General features: G+C 42.1%; 1 protein-coding gene across 3 annotated transcripts in view; it reads left to right on the top strand.

The window, feature by feature from the left end:
* The window catches only part of TFDP1 (transcription factor Dp-1), a 171848-nt gene extending 149485 nt beyond the window's left edge, over nt 1-22363 (top strand). For all 3 annotated transcript variants that reach the window (XM_077482832.1, XM_077482833.1, XM_077482834.1), the window contains 2 exons: nt 7521-7602; nt 21237-22363. In XM_077482832.1, coding sequence (XP_077338958.1) covers nt 7521-7602; nt 21237-21381 — 227 coding nt within the window. In that variant the 3' untranslated portion in view covers nt 21382-22363. The remainder of the gene's footprint in view (nt 1-7520; nt 7603-21236) is intronic.
* Nucleotides 22364-25408: the final 3045 nt, after the last annotated feature.

The raw sequence follows: 25408 nt of genomic DNA, 5'->3' as shown, positions 1-25408 counted from the left end.
TCAGTCCCTGTATATATCACACAGAAGGTTTTCTCTTCTACCGTTTGTATTTTGGAAAAGAAGATTGATGCTATATCGCTCCATAGTGGGTCTAAACGTAGCAGATCCCCATCCAGTGCTCAGGACCCTCTTATTTAGGGGCAGGGGATCAGGAAGATCTTCCAAGTGATTTGGAAGAAACTAATCTATCCTCTTCTGAGGATCCTAATCTATCCTCTTCTGAGGATCCTAATCTATCCTCTTCTGAGGATCCTAATCTATCCTCTTCTGAGGATCCTAATCTATCCTCTTCTGAGGATCCTAATCTATCCTCTTCTGAGGATCCTAATATAGAGGGAATAGCATCACAAGACAGGTTGCTTGTGCAGTCGCTTACTAAATTGGTTTGTTCAACCGTTTTGCTGCCTGCAGCGCAGGCTTTAGGATGATCCCACCTCTGGTTTGGGATCATTAAAACCTCCCCCATCTAGGCATACTTTTCCTATTCATTCATGGCTACAAAAGCTTATGTATTCTGAATGGGAACATCCGGATAAACAAATATCCTCTTAAGAAATTCTCCACAATGTATCCTATGTAAGAGGATTTCTATAAGAAATGGGGGGTTCCAGCAAGTGATGCTGCAACTGCCTCAGTGAACAAGAGTCTCACGTGTCCGGTGGATAATGCGCTAATGTTAAAGGGTCCAACCGATAAAAAGTTGGAACTTCTTTCCAAAAGCAATAAGTCTTTAGCAAGTTCAGTAGCGCAGCTGGTTCTTAACCACTTACCAACTGGCTGCTGTACATATAAGTTGGCACTTTGAAGAGGGATATCTCGATAACGGCAGCAGCTGCTGCCACAACCGAGATATCCATCTTTTCAGGAGCCGGTCCTCTTTACGATAATGGTGGTCTTCGCGGCATATTCACCATGACATCACCGCTATCGGTGTCAGGAGAGCTGCCACCCCCCTCCCACGCCCTACGCTGCTTACCAGAGCCGTCTGTAGTGGTGGAGGCGATCGGGTCCTTTTCTGTGCTGGGTATGGAGACGAGTGAGACTAAGATGGCCCCCACTCGTCTCTATACCATAGGAGGGCGGAAGCGACGTCAAACAATCACTTCCACCTATACCTCTTAAAGGAACATTTTTCTGTTGTCATTTTTTCAAATGACAATTTTTTTTTTTTTCATTTTAGTCCAAATATGAGATCTGAGGACTTTTTTCTATTACAAGGGATGTTTACTTTCCTTGTAAAAGGAATAAGTGACCCATTTTTTTTTTTTTTTTTTTTTTAACCGTGAAAAAATAAAGTAAAATAAGAAAACTTTTTTTAAAAGCGTCCCGACGAGCTCGCATGCAGAAGCGAATGCATACGCGAGTAGCACCCGCATGCAAAAACTGTGATTAAACCACACATGTGAGGTATCGCCACGATCAGTACAGCGAGAGCAATAATTCTAGCTCTTTACCTCCTCTGTAATGCAAAACATGGAACCTGTAGAATGTTCTAAGTAATTTTCTAGCAAAAAAAAAATGTTTTAAACATGTAAACGCCTAAATTCCAAAATGAGGCTGGTCCTTAAGTTGTTAAGGAACAGTTTGTGGAGATACTTAAGATTCTGCCTGATCAGCAGGCACAGCAATGGGCTAGTGTATCAGATGCACCATGTTTCACAGTAGATGCTATGAAAGATTCTATCATTCAAGCCTCACGGCTTATGCTTGGACTAGTGCAGGGGTGCTCAACCTGTGGCTCTCCAACTGTTGCGGAACTACAAGTCCCATGAGCATGGCAAGGCTGAGAAGTACAAGCATGACTCCCAAAAGCAGAGGCATGATGGGACTTGTAGTTTCACAACAGCTGGAGAGCCACAGGTTGAGCACCCCTGGACTAGTGCATTCTCGCAGAGTTCTGTGGTTGAAAAATTAGTCAGCCGAAGCAACGTGTAAAAAAAAAAAAAAACTCTTGGCCAGTTTCCCCCTTCATGGTGAACGGCTATTTGGAGACTATCTAAATACATCCAAAGGATCTCTAATGGGAAAAGCTCCCTTTTACCAGTAAAGAAGTTGTTCAAACATTTCTCCTTTTAAGCATGCTTTCTCTCCTGTGTCAGGGGCATCAGCCTCTAGGCAGTCTCGACGGCCTCAACCGTCAGGTTCAAGGGGAAGACCCCAAGGGCAGCACCAGGGTCAAAAGATCTTGGGGCAGAAAGCCCACAAAGCAGAATGCTTAAGGCTCCTTATTCAGGGGTGACCCCGCTCGCTCGGGTGCGGGGAAGGCTCCTGCAATTTTCAAAGATCTGGCATGAACATTGTCAAGACAGATGGGTGGCTTCTTCAGTTTCTCTAGGTTACAAACTAGAGTTCAGAGAATTTCCGTCTCCTCGTTTTCTAAGGTCAAATGTTCCCAGGGATCCAGAGAAAAATAAGTCTCTATTTCTAGCTCTGGATCATCTACCCTTTTCCCCTGAAAATAAGACCTAGTCTGATTGTCGGTGATGGCTGCAATATAAGCCCTACCCCCCAAATAAGCCCTAGTTAAAGTCCTTGTAGGTCGTCTTTTCAGGGTAGGGCTTATTTTTGGGGAAACGGTAGGGCTTATATTGTAGCCATCACTGACAATCACGCTAGGTCTTATTTTCGGGGAAACTGTATTATCCCAGTTGGTGATATCGGAGGTTTCCTTAGAGGAACAGAGCACAGGTCTTTAATCAAACCTTTTCACTGTTCCAAAACCAAACAGAGGCAAGACCCATTCTAGATCTCAAAGATCTGAATCGGCACTTAAATATGCGATCCTTTCGCATGGAGTCAATCCGATCGGTTGTTTCCATCCTGCAAGGAGGGGAGTTTTTGGCTTCATTCGATCCACGTGCCAATATTTCCCACTCGCCATAAATTTCTGCGCTTCAAAATAGATAACAAGAAGTCGTGCAGCCCAAAAAGAGGTGAATCATGTTCTAGCTTGGGCAGAACACAACATTCCTTGCCTATCAGCAATTTTCATTCCAGGAATAGAAAATTGGCAGGCGGACTACTTGAGTCGCCAACAATTATTTCCGGGGAATGGTCTCTTCACCCTGACATCTTCCCTGCGATATGTCAGAAATGGGGTATTCCGGATGTGGACCTGTTTTTGTCTAGATTCAACAACAAAGTCGACAACTTTGTGTCAAGAACGAGGGTTCCGCTAGCATGCCGAACAGACACATTAGTCTTCCCATGGGATCAGTTTTCACTGATCTGTGCGTTTCCTCCAGTTCTGCTACTTCCGCGTCTTCTCCGCAGGATCAAGCAGGTACGGAAGGAGAGGATTCTGGTGGCCCATAAAATCTTGGTTTGCCGAGATCATAAAGATGGCGGTAGGAGTCCCTTGGACTCTGCCATTATGGCCAGACCTTCTCGTACAAGGTCCAGTATTCCATCCTACCTTACGGACGCTAAATTTAACGGTTTGGCTATTAAAACCCACATTCTAAAGAATCGTTGATTATCTCCTTCAGTAGTGTCTACTTTTGATTAATGCCAGGAAGCGGCTTCCAGAGTCACTTACTATAGTCTCTGGAAGACATATATTTCTTGGTGTGGATCCAGGGGTTGATACCCCAGGAAGTACATCATAGGTAGGATCCTTGATTTCCTGCAAATGGGATTAGAAATGAAGCTGGCCTTGAGCACCATCAAGGGCCAGATCTCAGCCTTGTTGGTGTTTTAATTCAAAAGCCTCCTGCTTCCCATTCTCTGGTGCATAGCTTTATTCAGGGGGTAACACGGATTAATCCCCCCTATCAAAGCACCTCTAAATCCTTGGGATTTAAATGTGGTCTCATCGGCTTTGCAGAATCAGCCTTTTGAGCCTTTATGGGAAATTCCCTTGGTGGTTCTGGCAAGAAAGGTAATCTTTTTGGTTGCCATTTCGTCTGCTAGAAGAGTATCGGAACTAGCGGCTCTGTCTTGTAAAGAGCCATATTTGATCATGCATAAGGATAAAGTGGTTTTGCATCCTCATCCTGAATTCCTACCAAAAGTGCTGACAGGTTTTCATTTAGGCTGGGTTCACACTGCTGCGGCTAGGAGAACCGGATGTGATTTGCACCACACTGCAGTGACAATCACATCCGATCTCTGTGCGATGCGAGTTCAGCCATACAGATAGTATGGCTGAATTCGCATCGCACCCGCCACAAACTCGCACAGGACCCTTTTTTTGGTCCACAGCAGAATCTGATCGCATGGGTGTTCACACCATGCGATCCGATTCCTGTCCGAGTTTGCAGATCGCACTGCGATATGCGAACTGATCTGGGGGTGTCATTAAGGTTTCGCGGACACTCCCAGGAGTCTGCATAGGGCAGTGTGAACTGCCGGCGGGAGGCATGCGATGCGGGAACCCGCCACGTTCCCGCATCGCTTCAGTGTGATCCCAGCCTTAAACCAAGATATTATTCTTCCTTTCTCCCCAGAGCCTCAATCTAGGGAAGAGAAGACACTACATTCCCTTGATATAAGAGGGATCAGAGTCTATTTAAAGGCAACCGCTGAGGTACACAAAACGGGTCCAGAAGGAGGACAGGTAGCGTAAAAATCGACCATTTCCAAATGTCAAGTGATTGTTCAAGCTTAAGGAAGAAAATTCCTCCTTTTCACGTTAAAGCACACTCAGCCAGGGCGATTAGTGCCTCTTGGGCGGTGCTTCTTCAGGCCCTCTATGGCTCAGATCTGTAAGGCCGCAACTTGGTCTTCAGTTCATACATTTAACAGATTTTATAAAAATCGATGTTAAAGGTCATGAGGATATTTCCTTTGGGCGTAGTGTGCTGCAGGCTGCAGTATGAGTCCTCTGGCCTCATTTTTGCCCTACTTTTTTGTTGTCTCCCTCCCTCCAGTTGCCATTGCTATGGGACATCCCACATAGTACTGTGGCTCTGTGTCCCCTGATGTATTAAAAGAAAACAGGATTTTTAAAACGTCTTACCTGTAATATCCTTTTCTTTGATGCACATCGGACACGGGTCCCTCAATTCTTGGTATACACTTGTATTGCTTGGCTACAAAACTGATAACTCCCAGTAGTGGGAGGGGTTATATAGGGAGTACACTTCTTGGCTTAGGGTGTACCAGTGTCCATCACTTATCAGTGGTCCTATAACCCACATAGTAACTACTATGGCTGCGTCCCCTGATGTACATCAAAGAAAAGGATTATTACAGGTAAGCAGTGTTAAAAATCCAGTTTTTTCAAAGTCTGGTGCTCGAAAACCAGATACTGTCATGAACAGAAACTACTGTCAAGCAATTTCTGTAGTCCATACTAGAAGTGAATAACTGGTAGGCATATTAACTCAGCTGCCACCACTTGGACCAAGGAGGGAATGCCCTACTAATCCATATGTGTTCAATGTGATATGCCAAAAGGGGATCTCTGGGTGTTGCCTTAGCTTCCAGCTTTAACAACCTACTATTGTTTGTGACCAGAACCAGGGATCCTCTAGCTCTGACTTCAGATGTGTTCCAGCCACTGAGAATTCTGCCTCGCCTGCTCCCCACAGTATAGAGCAGGAGAGGAAAACGGTGATTTTACTTCCACTGAACTGGCCCAGAGGAACTTGATATACAGACCTACTCGGGCTTTTAGCAGATGGTTCCAGGCCTCTTCACACAGATCTACTTTCCCAAGGTCATTTGTTCCACCATGCTTCTCTGTCCCTGGCTTTAATGACATGATAGTTGAAACCCAAGTTCTAAAGGAAATATTCCTGAGTCTGAACTTGCTGAAAGCGGCAGGCGCCACTTCCATGTTGATCTGTTACCATACCTGGAAATCTTTCTTTGCCGGTGCAATCGCAGTCAATTTAATTCCAGAAATTATTCTGTGCCTTGTAATCTGGCCTACCTGTGAACAGAATCGAGCACTTGGCACCCTAAAAAAAAAAAGCATGTAACGGGCCTTATCCTAGGCTTTTGGCCTCAAACAACTTTTGTGAAATTCTTTATTCAAGGTGTTTTGGGTGTTAGACCCCCTGTATTGAGCCTTTTCTCATATTTCTCAATGACAGTTGTATTGCTATCACAACCATCCTTTGTTCCTTTGTTCCATTGATTACATTGTTCTGCCATCCCTGTACACTGCTCCTACACATCCAAAGGAATCCTAGCTACATTGCTTGTACATAGTCTGAGCCATTACTACTGCTTCTATTAGATAAGTGGGTTCCTCGCAATGGGCACCTTGCTTCAAACTCCAGAATTGCACAGTGGATAAGGAACTTGATTGAAAGAGCATACAACCTTGAGGGCCATATACATGTTTCAATAGAAACCGTCCGACAGTCGGCCCGTGCGTACGGTAGTTTGCCATTCAAAAAAGGTCTGCCGATCTTCACCGATCAGCGCTCTCAGGTAATGGCTAAGAGCATTGACTGTGTGTGTGTGGTTATTACAGTGGCTCCTCCCGAGTTTTTTTTTTTTTTTTTTTTTTTCTCGTTAAGCCCGCTGGGTTGAATGAAAAAAAAGTTCTTGTGTATCAGGCTTTAACCAGAAATGTCCTCAGTTGTTGCATCCCCACTCCTTCAGTTCTCTGAGTATCCTGGGCCTTTAGGCAACAAGCCTCTGTTGCCCAACTGTAAGGCTGCCACCTGGTCTTCTGTTCATACTACCTCAAAGTTTTAACAGGTGGCTGTCCAATCTCCTGTAAATGCAGCTTTCGGCCACAAAGTTCTTGCAGTGGCACTGTGTCTTTTTGAGCCTGAAGGTACAATTCCATTTGCTTAGTTGTTGCACACCATTTGTATTTATCGCTTGGTCATCCCTTGGTTTGTGAATAAGTTGCCCATGTCTTGTATTGTATGATTTAAGATGAAAGAAATTTTGAGTAACCTATATCCATATCTTTGAGTACAGTACAAGCCACCCTCCCCAACTCTCCTTGTTGCTCTGCATTGCTTGCTACAAAATGGAGGACTCACGGAGGGGAGTTATATAAATTTATATATATGTGCGCTTGTCCTCAAAAGTCATCTGAAGCCTATAATCCATAGTACAGTGTTTTTTTTGTTTGTTTTTTCTTCTTTCTTTGGATAGAGCGGAGAGGGATTAAAACCCTTTTTTTTTTATATTTTTTTTTTATTTTTTTTTTGCGGTCAGTGTCCCCTTTAGGGAGATACACCCTCTTTGTCCTGTTTACCATTATCGACCGCTCAAGTGTAAAAAAAAAAAAAAAAATCCCAAATTTTGGTTCGACACTGGAATAGGAGCTGGGGGAATATCTTACAATGGGGACAGTGCTTCTGGTGATATCCAGAGATTTCCTAACTTTGGAGAGATTTCCTCTGTTCTTGTTTTGGCAGCATCATTTTACAGGTAAACCAAAATGTTTTACTCGTGTACTGTGAATAAAAAAAAAACTTGCGTTCACTAACACTTCTAGTAATTTTTTTTTTTTACTTTTTAAAAATTTCTGTGCAAAGTATATGGCAATGTAAGCAAAATCTTGCACACATGGACATTGTACTAATGCTTGTTTCTTTCTTTAACAGAAATGGCTCAGGGATCAATCAGCAGTGTATATGTTTCCTCAACGTCAGGTGCAGTGTCAAATGGACGCAGATTTTCAGCCAGGTAATGTTTTTTTCCCTCCTTCCTTTTTTAATTGAGATTGAGTTGATATAGCCATATTTAACACCATGTGAGACTACATTTTGTTTCCATTGAGTGCACCTACGTGGAGCAGAGCCCTGGAACAAATCAACTGTTACCTGTAGTTTGGTGCATGTGACTGTTAAACTCTGACCAGGCGCTATTTTGCACTGTGTTTTTGGGACCCATTCATACCACAATACTGTGCTCTGCAATACTTATTTTTTGTGCGTTAAGGTTCTTTACTTAATGCAGTGAACCCCAACATGCCCCAAAGAACAAAAACAATTGCTGTGAGCAGCTAGTCATATGCGGTAAGCTTTTGTTAAGGGCTGATTGACTCAATGCACACCATATCGAGAATAATGCAGACTGCGTTTTTGTACCAATCACCGCACAGTATAACCCTTCATTGTGCTGCAGTAAATACATGTTATGGAGGCAAGTTGAGGTGACATTCACAATGATTGGCACCGGAGTGCACAAGCGCATGTAAGGTGCTGGTGGATTCTACCACCTCGAGTAGAAGGCAAAGTGCATGTGCCACCTCTGATATAAGCCCTTCTAGGATTTGCTCTCTCCCAGCATGCAGATTTATTTAATAAAGCTGGAGAGTGCAAAATCACACTCACTTCTGCATAGAAACCAGCTTTAAGATTTTATTGACAAAGCTTAATTGAACAAGCTGAGGTTAGAAGCTGAGGTTAGAAGCTGATTGGTTACCATGCACAGTTGCACCAGTTTGAGTGCACCAGCTTTAGTAAATTGACCCCACGTTGCTTTCTTTGCAGGAACCAAATCTCCATTAGAGAAGTTTTCTCATCACACTGTTCACTACAGTCCAATCATGTCTGCACTTCCCATCCCTTCTCAACTCCAATTTCTCTATTCAATGCCGTGTACCTTTTTAGTATTCCACCCTCTACAACTCTGCACTAAATGGTACTTTACCTAGTATGCCTCTGAATCGTGCCTTGATGTCACTTTCATGTTAGTGTTATGTAGTCTTGCCCACGCACGCACTCTGCACGTTGCTGTTTTGTAAGTAGGTTTGATTTGTTGCTGCTCCATTAGAGAGTTCAGCTCCACCTCCACACCAAGCTAAAAGAAATGGTCCATTACTAATCGTTTAATGGAGGGTCCCCATCTATCCAAGAGAAGTGACAACTCACCAGAAGCAAGTACTGTCTCAATCAAGAGAACCACAAACACACTTTAGTTGAATAATGGTGTACTAAACATCCGTTATCAAATGGTTTAATCTCCTCAGGGTCACGTGAGGTTATATCCAACAATACAAATATTTAGAAGGTGAATAAATCCTCACACTTACACCGTGTTAAATCACTATCCCCTTGTGGCGCTAAATGGGACAGATTAGTCCCCCAGTAAGAACTCCAAAAATATATAATGAAAGTATACAGAGTGGATTCATCAATCCCTATTCAATACACCTCAAATAAATATTGTATATATATACAAAAAAATCAAATCAATAAATGAAATATCAAGTGAACTTAATCACTCAAAAAGTGCAAAGACTAAATGAATATTTTCATATCCACTTAACATATGTGCATGTCCCCAAAAAAAAAAAAAAAAAAAAAAAAAAACTGTTCAAACAAATATGCATACAGTGTCTGCCCTCCTTTACATGTGTTTATAACATACAGCAAAAGCAGGTTAATTTAAAGTGAAAAAAGAAGAACAATTTCTTAACATATAAGTGAAAAAGTCCTCAATAGAAGTATCCCAAAGTAGAACGACAGGTGGTGATAAATGAACAAATCAGCACGCCCTTCTCCTATGTGCTTTCTTATCAGTGTCCCCAGACGATGAAAACTCCTTCACCACACCACTAGTGACCCCCTATGGATGGAGCACTCACCAAATAGATTGCCTAGTACTCTCGCACCAGGCTCAACAGGCGTTTCAAATAGCTTAATTGGGAATCACAGATGTCCAGCACACAATATCCAGAGAGTGTTACTTCCCTTTTGCAGATTCAAATAGGATTGACTCCCCAAGTTCCTCAAAAAGAAAAACAGAGGCTTCCCATGGTGTAATACTATAAACCACTTTAATAGCACACTTAAAAGCCACTTGGTAATGCACTCACATGTAAAAAGATTATAAAAAGCACTTCAAAGTCACTGCAATAATTCACATCAGCAAAAACTTCACTCAAAGGCATTGGTGGTTACAGTGGATACTGGTCACAGTTAGCAGTGTCAGTGATATCTCTCACCCCTCCTTCAGCTGTATGGTACCCTACAGCCAGACTCTCAATGACACTCTCTCTCCAATCCTGTTCCTCGTGTAAGAGGCACACACACTTCAGCCTTGTTTGCAGAGTTTGATACAATCAATGGTTGCCAGATAGCCACGCCCCCGACATGTTTCGTCACTAGGACTTATTCATGGGAATCCCATGAATAAGTCCTAGTGACGAAACATGTCGGGGGCGTGGCTATCTGGCAACCATTGATTGTATCAAACTCTGCAAACAAGGCTGAAGTGTGTGTGCCTCTTACACGAGGAACAGGATTGGAGAGAGAGTGTCATTGAGAGTCTGGCTGTAGGGTACCATACAGCTGAAGGAGGGGTGAGAGATATCACTGACACTGCTAACTGTGACCAGTATCCACTGTAACCACCAATGCCTTTGAGTGAAGTTTTTGCTGATGTGAATTATTGCAGTGACTTTGAAGTGCTTTTTATAATCTTTTTACATGTGAGTGCATTACCAAGTGGCTTTTAAGTGTGCTATTAAAGTGGTTTATAGTATTACACCATGGGAAGCCTCTGTTTTTCTTTTTGAGGAACTTGGGGAGTCAATCCTATTTGAATCTGCAAAAGGGAAGTAACACTCTCTGGATATTGTGTGCTGGACATCTGTGATTCCCAATTAAGCTATTTGAAACGCCTGTTGAGCCTGGTGCGAGAGTACTAGGCAATCTATTTGGTGAGTGCTCCATCCATAGGGGGTCACTAGTGGTGTGGTGAAGGAGTTTTCATCGTCTGGGGACACTGATAAGAAAGCACATAGGAGAAGGGCGTGCTGATTTGTTCATTTATCACCACCTGTCGTTCTACTTTGGGATACTTCTATTGAGGACTTTTTCACTTATATGTTAAGAAATTGTTCTTCTTTTTTCACTTTAAATTAACCTGCTTTTGCTGTATGTTATAAACACATGTAAAGGAGGGCAGACACTGTATGCATATTTGTTTGAACAGTTTTTTTTTTTTTTTTTTTTTTTTTTTTTTTTTTTGGGGACATGCACATATGTTAAGTGGATATGAAAATATTCATTTAGTCTTTGCACTTTTTGAGTGATTAAGTTCACTTGATATTTCATTTATTGATTTGATTTTTTTGTATATATATACAATATTTATTTGAGGTGTATTGAATAGGGATTGATGAATCCACTCTGTATACTTTCATTATATATTTTTGGAGTTCTTACTGGGGGACTAATCTGTCCCATTTAGCGCCACAAGGGGATAGTGATTTAACACGGTGTAAGTGTGAGGATTTATTCACCTTCTAAATATTTGAATAATATACAAACAAGTGGCAGCTGGGGGGAGGTTGGGTGCTGGCGCAGTGTTTACACACTAGGTGGCGGTATTTGATGTGTGTAGTATTTTCTGTTATATCCAACAATACCACGAAAAATAAAATACTCTACTAGTGTAGCAAGTAATCACTTTGTGAAAATAAACACTGGTGAAAAGTGGTATGCACTCATGATCCAAGCTGCCTTCCCCACATGCAATGCACAATTAACAAACCGCATGCGCTGCCATATAAGCAACAAACACACTTTGCTCCTCCTGAACCGCTGTTTACTCACCGAGAGTCCCATTCACTTTAATGGGACAGCTGGTGATGTGGCAGTGACACAACAAGGTGAGGGACGTGTCGGCAGCAGCTGAGTGGATACCCGCTAACAGGCTTTGCCATGATGGATCTGAAATGACAGGGGCTCTTTAAATTTAGGGACTTATTCTTGCTAGTAGCTAGAATCTTTAATATTTGTAAACAAAATTAAGGTTTTCTATTTATAATAAGCTGTCGGGTTTGTAAAACGGCGATATCAGTTTGTACTAACAGTACTACAGTTTGAAGTGTACATAGATTTGCATATTCCTGAACTTTTTTATCTCATAATTACTGTAAAATTGTGTGACTGCATCAATGCAGTGCATGTTATGCTTGCAGAGCTTGGATTCATTGAATGAGTTTACCAAAAATGTAAATATTGCAGAATGTACAGGCTCATGCTACATAACGAAGTTCCATTTCATACTTGATAAACTAAATTTATTAATGTACCCTAAATGGAAAACTATATTTTAAATACTTTGTCTCCTCCAAAAGCATTTTATTAAAATAAGTTTGATTAAAAATCAAAACAATCCGATTGTAATTTAAAAAAAAAAATTTTTTTTTTTTTTACTTTTTTGTTCGGTTTATTTTATTTTTTATTTTTTTTTTAGCCAACTTTGGTTTTATCTCTCCAAGTGTTTGCTGGCTTTCTATCCATTTTAGTCTTTCTTTGCCCTCTGTGGTTCCAGCCATAACTGCATTTAAAGAGACGACTACTTCCTGGAGAAAGTACCTGTTTTAACCACATCAATACTGGGCACTTTCACCCCCTTCCTTCCCAGACCAATTTTCAGCTGTCACACTTTCAATGACAATTGCACGGTCATGCTACGCCGTGCCCAAATTTAATTTTTCTTTTTTTTTTGGACAAATAGCTTCCCTTTGGCGGTATTCACAATTTTTTGCAATTCTAAGCAAAAAAAGCTGAAATTTGAAAAAAAACTATTTTCTTTCTATTTTACAATAAATCCAATGAAATCAAATTTTTTCATAAATTTAAGCCAACATGTATTCTGCTACATGTCTTTGGTAAGCAAAAAAAAAAACTTGTGTCTAATAATTGGTTCGTGTGATTGTGGACAGGTGTGCGCAGATGATCGTGTACAGACGTGGACATGTGATTTTACTGTTAAATCTGTGGGGTGCAGGTGTTTTTACTATGTGAGAACATGTGTGGGGACATGTTTTACCTTGTCTACATGTGTGTTTTACCTTGTCTACATGTGTGTAAAAAGCTGTAAAAAACAGCTCATACTCGCCGATCACCAGCCGGCTGCAGCGATCCACTCTCCTTAGGCCCCTTTCACACTAACGTCCCGTTCAGGCCCGCCTGTCAGTTTTTCAGGCGGACCTGAACGGGTGCTCCATAGAGGTCTATGGAGCGTCGGATGTCAGCGGTGACATGTCCGCTGACATCCGACCCGCTCCGATCCGAAAAAGTGTGACGGAGGAAAAAGCTATTTTTCCATCCGTCTGCGGATCGGATCGGATGACGACGGGCACTGCGGTCCGTCGTCATCCGATCTCCCATAGGGGAGAGCGGCGCTGTGACAGGTCCGTCCCTGCACAGTGTGCGGAGACAGACCTGTCATCTCCCTGCTCAGCGGGGATCGGCGGAGTGATCCCCGCTGAGCAAACGGACATCCACGGGGCGGATCAGAACTGATCCGCCCCGTGTGAAAGGACCCTTACTGACAACCTCTGTGTGAGGAGAGCCAATTGTCTAGCAACCGGCTCTCTGTTTACATCACATGACTGTGATTGGACATGGCCATCATGTAATCAGGAGGTCCAATCACAGAGCCCTCCTGCTAATCAGATTCGCCATGTCCGGTTGACAGGGGTGCATCAGGATCGCGCTCCTGTGCGGGCACGTGATCTGCCTCCTTCTGAGGGACGTTCCTGAGCGCCCACCCGGCCGTTTATGTGCAGTGGCCGGGTGGGAAGTGGTTAAGGAGTGATGAACAATTGAAAGCACTATCCCGAACTAATTGGCAAGTCCCACCTTGTGCCCAATACTGACTGTGATCTTATGTGAGATGTCTGACTGGATGAAATGTCTTAAGTGAGATCTGCTGCTGTTTGCCCTCTTGGGCACGGGGAGCAGAAGGCTGTGGCATTTACAGTACCTTTCAAAAGTGAGTCTGCCCCTCACGTTTTCGTAAATATTTTATCTTTTCACATGACAACACTAAAGAAATTACACTTTGCTATAATGTAAAGTAGAGAGTGTACAGCTTGTATAACATTGTAAATTTGCTGTCCCCTCAAAATAACACAGCCATTAATGTCTAAATCGCTGGCAACAAAAGTGAGTATGCCCTTAAGTTAAAATGTCCAAATTGGGCCCAGAGTGTCAATTTTGTGTGGTCACCATTATTTTCCAGCAATGCCTTAACCCTCTTGGGCATGGAGTTCACCAGAGCTTTACAGGTTGCCACTTGATTCCTCTTCCACTCCTCAACGACATTACAAAGCTGGTGGATGTTAGAGACCTTGCGCTCCTCCACCTTTCATTTTGAGGATGCCCCACGGATGCTCAATAGGGTTTAGGCCTGGGCAGGCTTGGCCAATCAATCACCTTTTACCCTCCACTTCTTTAGCAAGGCAGTGGTTGTCATGGAGATGTGTTTGGGGTTCGTTATCATGTTGGAACATTGCCCTGTGGCCCAGTCTCTGAAGGGAGGGATCATGCTCTGCTTCAGTATGTCACTGTACATACAAATATATAGTATAAATAATTCCATAACCCCTCGCAATATGAGAGATACTATATTGACAGCGCTCAATAAAATAAGACTAAAAAAGTCCTAAATTGTGGATGGGGAATTTCAGCTTAATGTTAATAAGCAAAAGAAGTCCATCTCCAAGCCATTCCCCAAACCGCCAGTGTGAGCAAACTCCATGCACGATGATGCCCCCTATGGTAATGCACTTACCAAAATTCTAAATAGATATAGGCACGTCTATTAGTCACTGGCTCCTGGGATTCCTCAGCATTACACCTTCAATTCAACATTTCTCCACCCAACACAAGTTCACATATAGAAGAGATCAGAAACACAATCCATAGTGCAAACTGATTTTAATAAACCAACTTCTTGCACATAAAAAAAAAAACATACCTACACAATAAAACTGTATCATATCATATATCATGTCACCAACAGAGGTGAACGCTTGTCTCACCGCAGTTCGGATCTCTATGCTCATAAACGGTCTCGGTATCAGCGGCGGATGTTGGGTGTAGAAATGTTGAATTGAAGGTGTAATGCTGAGGAATCCCAGGAGCCAGTGACTAATAGATGTGCCTATATCTATTTAGATTTTTGGTAAGTGCATTACCATAGGGAGCGTCACCGTGCATTGAGTTTGCTCACACTGGCGGTTTGGTGAATGGCTTGGAGATGGACTTCTTCTTTTCCTTATGAACATTGAGCTGAAATTCCCTATCCACAATTTAGGACTCTGCACCCTGTTGTAATCTATGGAATTTATGAACTGTGATTTTCCTATTTTCTGTTATACTATATTGACAGCGCTCAATAAAATAAGACTCTCATATTGCGAGGGGTTAAGGAATTATTTATACTATATATTTGTGTGTTGTGCGATTTTTTTTTTTTTTTTTTTAATGATAGCAGCTTATAATTTAACACCCTCTTTTGAGCGCTGGGATCAGTGAGGAATATTTATTTAAAATATTTATCAGTGATATCTGTATTTTTATGTCACTGTACATGTTGCCATTCATGGTTCCCTCAATGAACTGTAGCTCTCCAGTGACAGCCGTGCAGAGTGATGCAGTGTGCGGCTATGGTCTGAGCACGGACAGACTGATCCCCCCACCCCTTCAACCTCTGCAGCAACGCTGGCAGCACTTATGTCTATTTCCCAAAGACAACCTCTGGATATGAGCATGTGCACTCCCCTTCTTTGGTCAACCATGGTGAGGCCTGTTTTGGGTGAAACCTGTCCTGTTAAACCGCTGTATGATCTTGGCCACCGTGCTGCAGCTCAGTTTCAGGGTCTTGATAGTGGCCTAGGCCATCTTTATGTAGAGCACCAAATTTCTTTTTTTTTTCCCAGATACTCCGTTATTTGCCATGAGGGGCGATATTGAACTTTCTGTGACCGGTATGAGAAAGTGAGAGCAATAACACCAAATTTAACACACCTGCTCTTCGTTCACACCCACTGGGGAGGGAATATGTCTAATTGGGGCCAAGTTGGACTTTTTTTACTTAGGGGTGTACTCACTTGTTTTCAGCAGTTTAGACATTAATGGCTGTGTGTGGCTATTTTGCGGGGACAGAAAATTTATACAAGTTAAACAAGCTGTACACTCACTACTTTACATTGTAGCAAAGTGCAATTTCTTCAGTGTTTATATGAAAACCTAAAATAATTGCCAAAATGTGAGTGGTGTACTCACTTTTGTGAGATACTGTAATCTCCACTTTGAGAGTTGTTTTTTTTTTTAATCGTACGAGTTTGTTGGTGCATATGTATAGGGGACTTTTTCTCTTTTCCTTAAATGCAGAGCGATCCTTATCATAAGGGAGCTCCCTCACTTTCCTGATTAGGGAGGGGATCTTGGTATCTTGCGTTTCGCCTTGCCATCTCCTCACCATATAAACCTCTTGAAACTTCAAGTTCAACAACAAACTAGACCGGTTTATATACCTATGCAGGGATCCACTGGTTGAAGTGTTTTCTCTAGTGTAGGGGTAGGCAATCTTGGCACTCCAGCTGTGGTGAAACTACAAATCCCATCATGTCTCTGCCTCTAGGAGTCATGCCTGTGATTGTCAGGGTCTTACAATGTGGTCATGGGACTTCAAAACAGCTGGAAGCCTGAGGTTGCCTAACCCTGCTAGTGGCTCCATGAGATCCATAAGCTCTGATCTATGCTTTTCCTCTCCTGAAACTACTTTGCAGAACCAAGACTGGGGGGCATACTGGTGATCCTTTGGCCCAGGCAAATATAATACATGGACCTAGCAAGTCTTTCAGCCAGTAGATGCATGGTGGTCTATGCTAGAACATCCGTATCTACTGTCCCGAGGAACCCTGCTTCATGATTGCTGGTGCCAATGGCCTGACTTGAAGCCCAGGGACATATCCAAGTCTGTGAATTCACTTTCCAGAAAGTCTAGTATTGTATGTAGATGACTTCACTTGTGTAACTAGGGGCTTTCACCTAAAGAGCTTCTCTGTGGAACAAATTCTCTCCTTGCAGCTGGTTCTGGCATTTGACTCTTGACTCCATCAAAGGTCAGGTTTCTGTCCTTTCTAATGTGTTTGAGACCTCGGCCCCTAATTCCTTAACCACTTGCCGCCCGCCTACCTTCAAATGATGGCTGGGTGGTGCGGCTCTCATTCTGGGTGAATGTCCTATGATGGCCTCCCAGAAATACTGCTCTCCCCCCCCCCCCCCCCCCCCGACGTTGACAGCAGTGAGAGCTAATGGCACTGCTCCTGTCTCAACCAATCAAGAGGAGAGCCCCAGATGGCCAAGGCACTCGTGTACATCGCTGGAGAGAGATGGTGCTCAGCTAAGTATTAGGGGGTGCTGGGGAGACTGCAGCACACAAAGGCTTTTTATTTTATCTTAATGATTTTATGCATAAAAAGCCTTCTGACTTTACAACCACTTTGAGCAATTTGTGTAGACTGTCTCCCATGTGATTGACTCTGTCCCTGTGACGCTTTGGAATCAGAACCTGTTTTTTACTTTTACTAATTCAGAAGTCTGTGAGCTCATTAGACATTCTGCTCTCCTCTTAATCTAAAGATTGCTTTCAATGCTATCACCTCTGCAAGGCAAGTGACTGAACTGGTGGTCTTACCTTACAAAGAACTTTTTGGTCTTGCTCGGAGAGGAGATGGTGTGCTCAGCACTTTTCTTGCCTAAGGTAGTTTGACCTTCACCTTAAAGTGGTTGTAAACCCTTACAACACACTTTGACCTACAGGTAAGCCTAGGAGAATTATCTCCTAAACCTATACGGTTTAGGAGATATTTGCCCAAAGACAGGCCCCGCTGTCTACGGCATTTTCAATGACGGAGCTGCCGCGCGTGTCTTCTCCCGTGCGCATGTGCGCGAGTGACGTCATCGCGGCTTCGCCGAATGACAGCCGCGGAGCTGCGAGACCCCACCGAGAAGATGGATGCGCTGGACTACAGGGGACAGCGGTGACTTCGCTGGCTCCTGTGTCAGGTAAGTGACACATAATGGACTACTATGCGATGCATAGTAGTCCATTATGCTTTGCCTTTGCAGGGAATGAAAGAGGAAGTAAACTCATCAGGGTTTACTTCCTCTTTAACCAGGACATTGTTTTTCCATCCTTTGGCTCTAGTTTGCCAAAGGGAAATTCAGAATACTTAATTCCAAGGGAAATTATTCCCCATTTGTCTGGATGTGATTTGGACTGACTCTATCTCTCAGAAATTGCTCCTTTCTGGAAAACCAGTTCACTTTGTCAGCCTGGATGAACCACTAAAGAATGCACTGGTTTCTTGTTCCACCATCTCTTGGTGGATCAGACAGACTTTCATCCATGCGCATGTTCTCAAGGAGCCACGCTTTCTTGTCAAGACAAACTACTAAATCTTGTGTTGTTTTTTTTTTTTTCAGCGTCTGCCAACATATTTACATATTCTCAGTTGTTCTTGGTGGACAACTTTGGATTAAGGCTGCTTTTTGAGCTGCAAGCGGCTCCTAGTTTCTTTGTTTTCCTGGGCCTGTTAGCATTTGCTGTGTTGCTTATAGTTCAGTTAGACTGCTTTTCAGTGTCCCAAAAGCTAACCCCTTAGCGCAAGTTCTAAAAGCCAGGAGGCGGGCATTCGGGTCATTTAACTGCTGTGATTGGCTGTTGCGTCAGTCACATTATCAGGATGCTCCCAATCACAAGAATGCATCGGGAGCTTACCGATCCCTGCCGGCTACCATGCAGAGAACATGGCAAGTTATTTTAATGGGGCCGCATATATGCATACGGCTGGCTCCAAAAGTTTAAAGGCCTCTGGAATCCCTCGTTGAACGAGAAAGAAATGAGATTTTTTTTATTTGTCTTATTTTTGAGTAAATTGAGGGACACAATAGTGCTTTTGGAATGAGTGTTGCAAAACTGAGGCATACTGGTAGTAGGAGGGCTTATCCTTGGCTTGCTTATAGTTTTCTGTTTGTCAATGCCCAATCCTCCTGAAAGTGACAGTATAACGCACAGGTTAGACTTCCTGTGACCTTCATGGGCTCAAAGATAAACTAAAAAAAATTTGAGTACAAAAATTCCTATTTTGTGTACACAGATTACACGAGATTATAAAAATTTGTTCAGTTATAATCTCAAGTTAATGTCGTGTGATAAAGGTGTACTGTAGAAGTGCAAGAGTATTTTGCAGCATATGGCATTCTGAAGTGATTCCTATGCCGACTTTCCTTTCTGTAACGTATCTTACCTTTATTATCTGTGCTACCCTGGGAGAGTGAAGTTGCAGGTATTTAGTATAGTCACGCCTGTCCTTGTGGTTTTAAAGATGCCTGCTCATGGTGCAGCCCTGCTTCCTTTTCCAAGCAATATGAGTTAATTGACTGTATGCTGCAAGTGAGAGCAGCGCATGGAAGGCTCTATGGGCTGTTGGAGGGGAATGTATTTACTTAACCACTTCCCGACCGGTGCGTGATGATGTACGACGGTAGAATGGCATGGGCAGGCAAATTGGCGTACAGGTACGTCCATTTGTATTTGCCGCCCTGCCATCGCGAGCAGGCCGCCGGTGGCGCACGCGCTGGTTGGGACCCCCGTGAGTCCAGTCGCGGGACCCACAGACTCGATCGCCGCAGTGATACCCGCGATCGTCTCACGGGGAGATGCTGTTGTAAACAGCATCTCCCCGTTCTGCCTAGCAACAAGTGACACTGATCTCTGCTCCATGTGATTGGAGCAGAGATCAATGTTCACTAACACACAGCCCAACCCCCCACAGTTAGTAATGCCCCTAGGACACACTTAACCCCTACACTGCCTCCCCCCGGTTAACCCCTTCACTACCAGTGTCATTTACACAGGTATCGGTGCATTTATATAGCACTGATTGCTGTATAAATGACAATGGTCCCAAAAATATGTCAGAAATGTCCGATGTGTCCACCATAATGTCGCAGTCACAGTAAAAATCACTGATCACCACCATTACTAGTAAAAAAAAAAAATTAATAAAAATGCCATAAAACGATACCCTATTTTGTAAACGCTATAAATTTAGCGCTAACCAATCACTTATTGCGTGTTTTTTTTTTTTTCTTTTTTGTTTTTTTACTAAAAATATGTAGAAGAATACGTATCGGCCTAAACTGAGGGGAAAAAAGTTTTTTAAAAATATATTTTTGGGGGATGTTGTAGCAAAACGTAAAAATTTCAAAATTGTCGCTCTATTTTTGTCTGTAGAGCAAAAAATAATAAAACGCAGGGGTGATCAAATACCACCAAAAGAAAGCTCTATTTGTGGGGAAAAAAGCACGTCAATTTTGTTTGGGAGCCACGTCGCACGACCACGCAATTGTCAATTAAAGCAACGCAGTGCCGAATCACAAAAAGTGCTCCGATCTTAACCACTTGCCGACCAGCGCATGACGATGTACGTCGACAGAATGGCACGGGCATGCAAATGGGCGTACATGTACGTCCCTTTTAAATTTGCCGCCCTGCCATCGGGAGCGCGGCGGCGCGCTCCCGCGCTGGTCGGGACCCCGGTGAGTCCGGTCGCGGGACCCGCGGACTCTATCGCCGCGGGCATCCCCGCGATTGTCTCACGGAGCGGCCGAATGGAGAAGTGCCGTTGTAAACAACATTTCTCCATTCTGCCTAGCAACTAGTGACGCTGATCTCTGCTCCATGTGATTGGAGCAGAGATCAGTGTTCACTAAATGAAAGCCCAACCCCCCCCACAGTTAGTAACACACCCCTAAGAACACTTAACCCCTACACTGCCACCCACTGGTTAACCCCTTCACTGCCAGTGTCATTTACACAGGAATCACTGCATATATATAGCAGTGATTACTGTATAAATGACAATGGTCCCAAAAATGTCCGATGGGTCCCCCACAATGTCGCATTCACAATAAAAATCGCTGATCGCCGCCATTACTAGTAAAAAAAATAATAATAATAAATTATTAATTAAAATGCTATAAAACTATCCCTATTTTGTAAACGCTATAACTTTTGCGCAAACCAATCAATCGCTTATTGCGATTTTTTTTTTTTTACCAAAAATATGTAGAAGAATACGTATCGGTCTAAACTGAGGGAAAAAAATGTTTTTTTATATATTTTTGGGGGATATTTATTATAACAAAAAGTAAAAAATAATGCGTTTTTTTCAAAATTGTCGCTCTATTTTTGTTTATAGCGCAAAAAATAAAAACCGCAGGGGTGATCAAATACCACCAAAAGAAAGCTCTATTTGTGGGAAAAAAAGACGTCAATTTTGTTTGGGAGCCACGTCGCACGACCGCACAATTGTCAGTTAAAACGACGCAGTGCCGAATCGCAAAAAGTGGTCTGGTCTTTGACCAGCCAATTGGTCCGGTCTGAAAGTGGTTAAGCCAGCAAAATGGTCCGGTCTGAAAATGGTTAATGTTGTTCAAGGGTGTTTTCTATGATGATTTTTTTTTATTTTTTTTGAGTAATTGTTTTTGTTGCAGTGATTTGACAGCAGATGGAATGCAAGCAACCAGCTCCAATGGATCACAGTACAGCAGCTCCAGGGTGGAAACGCCTGTATCTTACGTTGGGGAGGAAGATGATGATGATGAGGATGACTTTAATGAAAATGATGACGACGACTAATGTAGTAAAATGTGTATCCAGTTACACATTTCAGGAACATGTCGTTTTTTTTTTTTGTTTTTGTTTTTTCCTTACCTGGTTAATATCACGGCTACGGAAACAAAATGGTGAGGCAATTGGTTATAACCAATCAATTTTTTCTTTCCCCCCCCCCTTTTTTTTTTTTTGCTGTGGATGTTTGAATATAGTATTTTATTCACTGGCTCCCTTATTTGTTCCAACAAATTTTTTATTTGCCCCCTGGTTCTGTGACACTTCTTAATGATGTGTGATCCATGTAATAAATAAAATAAAATGCTATGCATACATGCTAAATGAAATGGGTTTAAAAAATTGGCTTTTATTTGAAGAACATAATGTAGGATTAAGTATGGTTTTAAGAAATCATGCAATGTCCAAAGAACTTTTTTTTTTTACTCCTGAAATGAGCTAGAGTTCAGAAACTGAACTGTTGCAGCTTTCATGATTTCTGTTGTATATTTTGGGGTAAATACATTTTCTAGCAAATCTTTTTTTTTTTTTTTTTTTTTTTTTCTGCAATGCCGATGCAGTTCTGTGAAATGTTTTTGAAAGTTGCTATATACAGTATATAAATATTGCTTATAGTATAATTTGCCTGAATTCTTCCAGGTAAACTTTTTTGTTTTTTTATAGTTTACATAATTATCATTTAAATGTGTTCTGAAGCAAATGTTTTGTATTTGTTTCCTAAACGCCTTGTAATCTATTATAATGTTGAAATTATAGTTTTAACATTTTTTCTTTTCTCCTTCAGATTTGTGAATTGTTTTTAGCAGTCATATTTTCTATGATATTTTTAAGGCAAGCTGTAGTTTAAGATGAACTTATTCACAAAATAATAAACTGCACATATGCTGACAGCTGCCTACTGAAATACAATATTCTTTTTATTGGAAAGTGCGTACACTTATGTAATTTTATTAACTATACAGAGACCTATAAATGATTTTGTTTAACTTGGCACTGTTAGTTTTATTAATAAAAAAAAAAAAAAAAAAAAAAATGCATGGGCATTAAAAATGTGTTCTCTACTGAAATTCTCATTCATTTTCCCCTTTAAGTTTCTCTATTATGGACCTATTAAATACAGCTTACCGTAACTTTATACTATGATCACCTTTTCTTCCTGTATCAAGTAGCCAGTCTACAATTCTAGGTCAAGACTGGGAGCATGGTCCTGTATATATGTGCACTCTTGCAGAATGGCACGCCTGAGGTGTTAGTGATTTAGTATGGGCACATGAAGAGTAATTAAAGTGAGCCTATAATAATAAAATGCTATATTAAAAGTTTGGCTTGAATGGACATGGTTGATCTTCCCCTTTAAGCAGAAACCATTTGGCCCTAGGCATTTAGGTATGTGACATCTCACTGAAGGAAATTCAACTCAGCATTTCTTAACAAAAGCAGTCTTTAGGCCTTTCATTTCTCTTCCTTTAAAACGAGTATGGGAGCGTTTTTCTTAAGAATTATACTTGCCTAGGTGGATGCAGCATCGGTCTGATTCTGCATCTGACCCTGCCCGCTCTAAGACTGAGAACTGAGCGATCAAAGCTGATAGCTCGGTTATCTGTGCTCCGTGAGCAGAGAGCTGGTGGCTGTCAGACTAGCTTTGGCTGTACTTTAATAGTCTTTCTGAGATGTATAAAGTAGGTACACGTTCTTTTTTCCATACTTCTAATGTGGGTCACAGGAGTGCACTTCAAGTGCCTTGCAAAAGTATTCACCCCCCCTTGGCTTTTTACCTATTTTGTTACGTTACAGCCTTTAGTTCAATGTTTTCTTTAATCTGAATTATATGTGATGGATCAGAACACAATAGTCTTAGTAAAAATTTGAAAAATATATACATAAAACCTATTTTTCAGAAATAAACTGATAATTGGCATGCGCATATGTATTCACTCCCCTTTGTTAAGAAGCTCATAAAAAACACTTTTCCAACCAATTGCCTTCAGAAGTCACATAATTAGTGAAAGGATGTCCACGTGTGTGTGCAATCTAAGTGTCACATGATCTGTCATTACATTTACACACCTTTTTAAAAGGCCCCAGAGGCTGCAACACCTAAAGAGTCACCACTAACCAAACACTGCCATGAAGACTAAGGAACTCTCCAAACACGTAAGGGACAATGTTGTAAAGTTCAAGTCAGGGTTAGTTAATAAAAAAAAATCCAAATCTTTGATTCCTAGGAGCACCATCAAATCTATCAGAACCAAATGGAAAGCACATGGCACAACAGCAAACCTGCCAAGAGGCGAACACACACCAAAACTCACGGTCCGGGCTTTAATGAGAGAGGCAGCACAAAGACTTAAGGTAACCCTGGAGGAGCTGCAGAGTTATACAGCAGAGACTGGAGTATCTGTACATAGGACAATAAGCCGTACGCTCCATAGAGTTGGTCTTTATGGCAGAGTGGCCAGAAGAAAGCAGTTTACTTTCAGCAAAAAACAAAATGGCACCTTTTAAGTTTGCGAAAAGGCATGTGGAAGACTCACAAAATGTATGGAGAAAGGTTCTTTGGTTTGATGAGGCTAAAATTTTAATTTTTGGCCATCAAAGAAAATGCTATGTCTGGCGGAAACCCAACACATCCCCAAAGAACACCATCCCCACAGTGAAACATGGTGGTGGCAGCATAATGCTATGGGGGATGTTTTTCAGTAGTCGTGATTGGGAAACTGGTCAGAGTTGAGGGAAAGATGGATGGTGCTAAATACAGGGATATTCTTGAACAAAACATGTACCACTCTGCGATTTGAGGCTAGGAAGGAGGTTCACCTTCCAACAGGACAATGGCCCCAAACACTGCTTCAGCAACACTTTAGTGGTTTAAGGGAAACCATGTAAATGTGTTGGAATGACCTAGTCAAAGCCCAGACCTCAATCCAATAGAAAATCTGTGATCGGACTTAGATTGCTGTTCACAAGCGCAAACCATGCAACTTTAAGGAGCTGGAGCAGTTTTGCAAGGATGAATGGGCAAAAATCCCAGTGGAAAGATGTGGCAAGCTTATAGACTTATCCAAAGCGATAGCCGCAAAAGGTGGCTCTACAAAGTATTGACTTTAGGCAGGTGAATAGTTATGCACATTGGCTTTTTCTGTTATTTTGTCCTGTTGTTTGCTTCACAATAATAAAAAAAATCTACAAGTTGTGGGCATGTTCTGTAAATTAAATGGTGCAATTCCTCAAACAATCAATGTTCCAGGTTGAGGCAACAAAACATGAAAAATGCCAAGGGGGTGAATACTTTTGCAAGGCACTGTAGTTCTGCACACCTGTGGCCCTTATTTAGCCGTTAATGGGCTAAAGTCTGCTGTTGGCCGCCCTCACTCAGCTGGCCTAGAATCTGGATCCTTCACAAGTTTAATGTCCACTTAGATGCCTTACCGGCAGCTTCCCAGCATGCGCTGAGAGCCTGAGTCAGCCACTCTCCCTACTTCCACAGCCCAGCGCTCCAGTGAGGGCTGGAGGGGCACAGAGCTCATGACTCACTGCCTCTCTGCTCACTGAAGATGAACAAAATTGAGTAATCAGCGGTTTTGGAGACAGCGAGGGACAAATGCAGAATCAGACCAATGCTGCATCCACCTAGGTGAGTATGATTTTTTTTTTTTTTTTTTTTTTATATCCCACACTTCTCTTTTGCCATGAAAGACGAAGACATGTCAGTGTCTCACAATTTTGATGCCTTGTGGGCATCTGATGGAGACTGCAAGTGGTTGTAACATATTTTGCAGGCATGGTCAACCGCTGTCACAATCAGAAAATCTGCCATGAGAAATGTCTCGCAGGTGTTGCTGGAGTGCAGGCAGTGGCAGCAGGAGTTTACCAGCGGTAAGATGCAGCAAAGCATAACAAAGGTGAAAGCCAATTTATTTTTTTTATTTTATTTTATTTTTTTTTTTAAACAAAAGGCAATTGTTTGACCAGTACTTAAGCAGCCTTAATGCATTTCAGTTAGGATTTACATCTACTTTAAAATGTTGAATTTACA

The sequence above is a fragment of the Lithobates pipiens genome, unplaced genomic scaffold (assembly GCF_037356315.1).
Source record: "Lithobates pipiens isolate NorthernLeopardFrog02 unplaced genomic scaffold, aLitPip1_a1.2 Scaffold_16, whole genome shotgun sequence".
NCBI classification, from domain to species: domain Eukaryota; kingdom Metazoa; phylum Chordata; class Amphibia; order Anura; family Ranidae; genus Lithobates; species Lithobates pipiens.
This window is presented reverse-complemented; position numbering and strand designations above follow the sequence as displayed.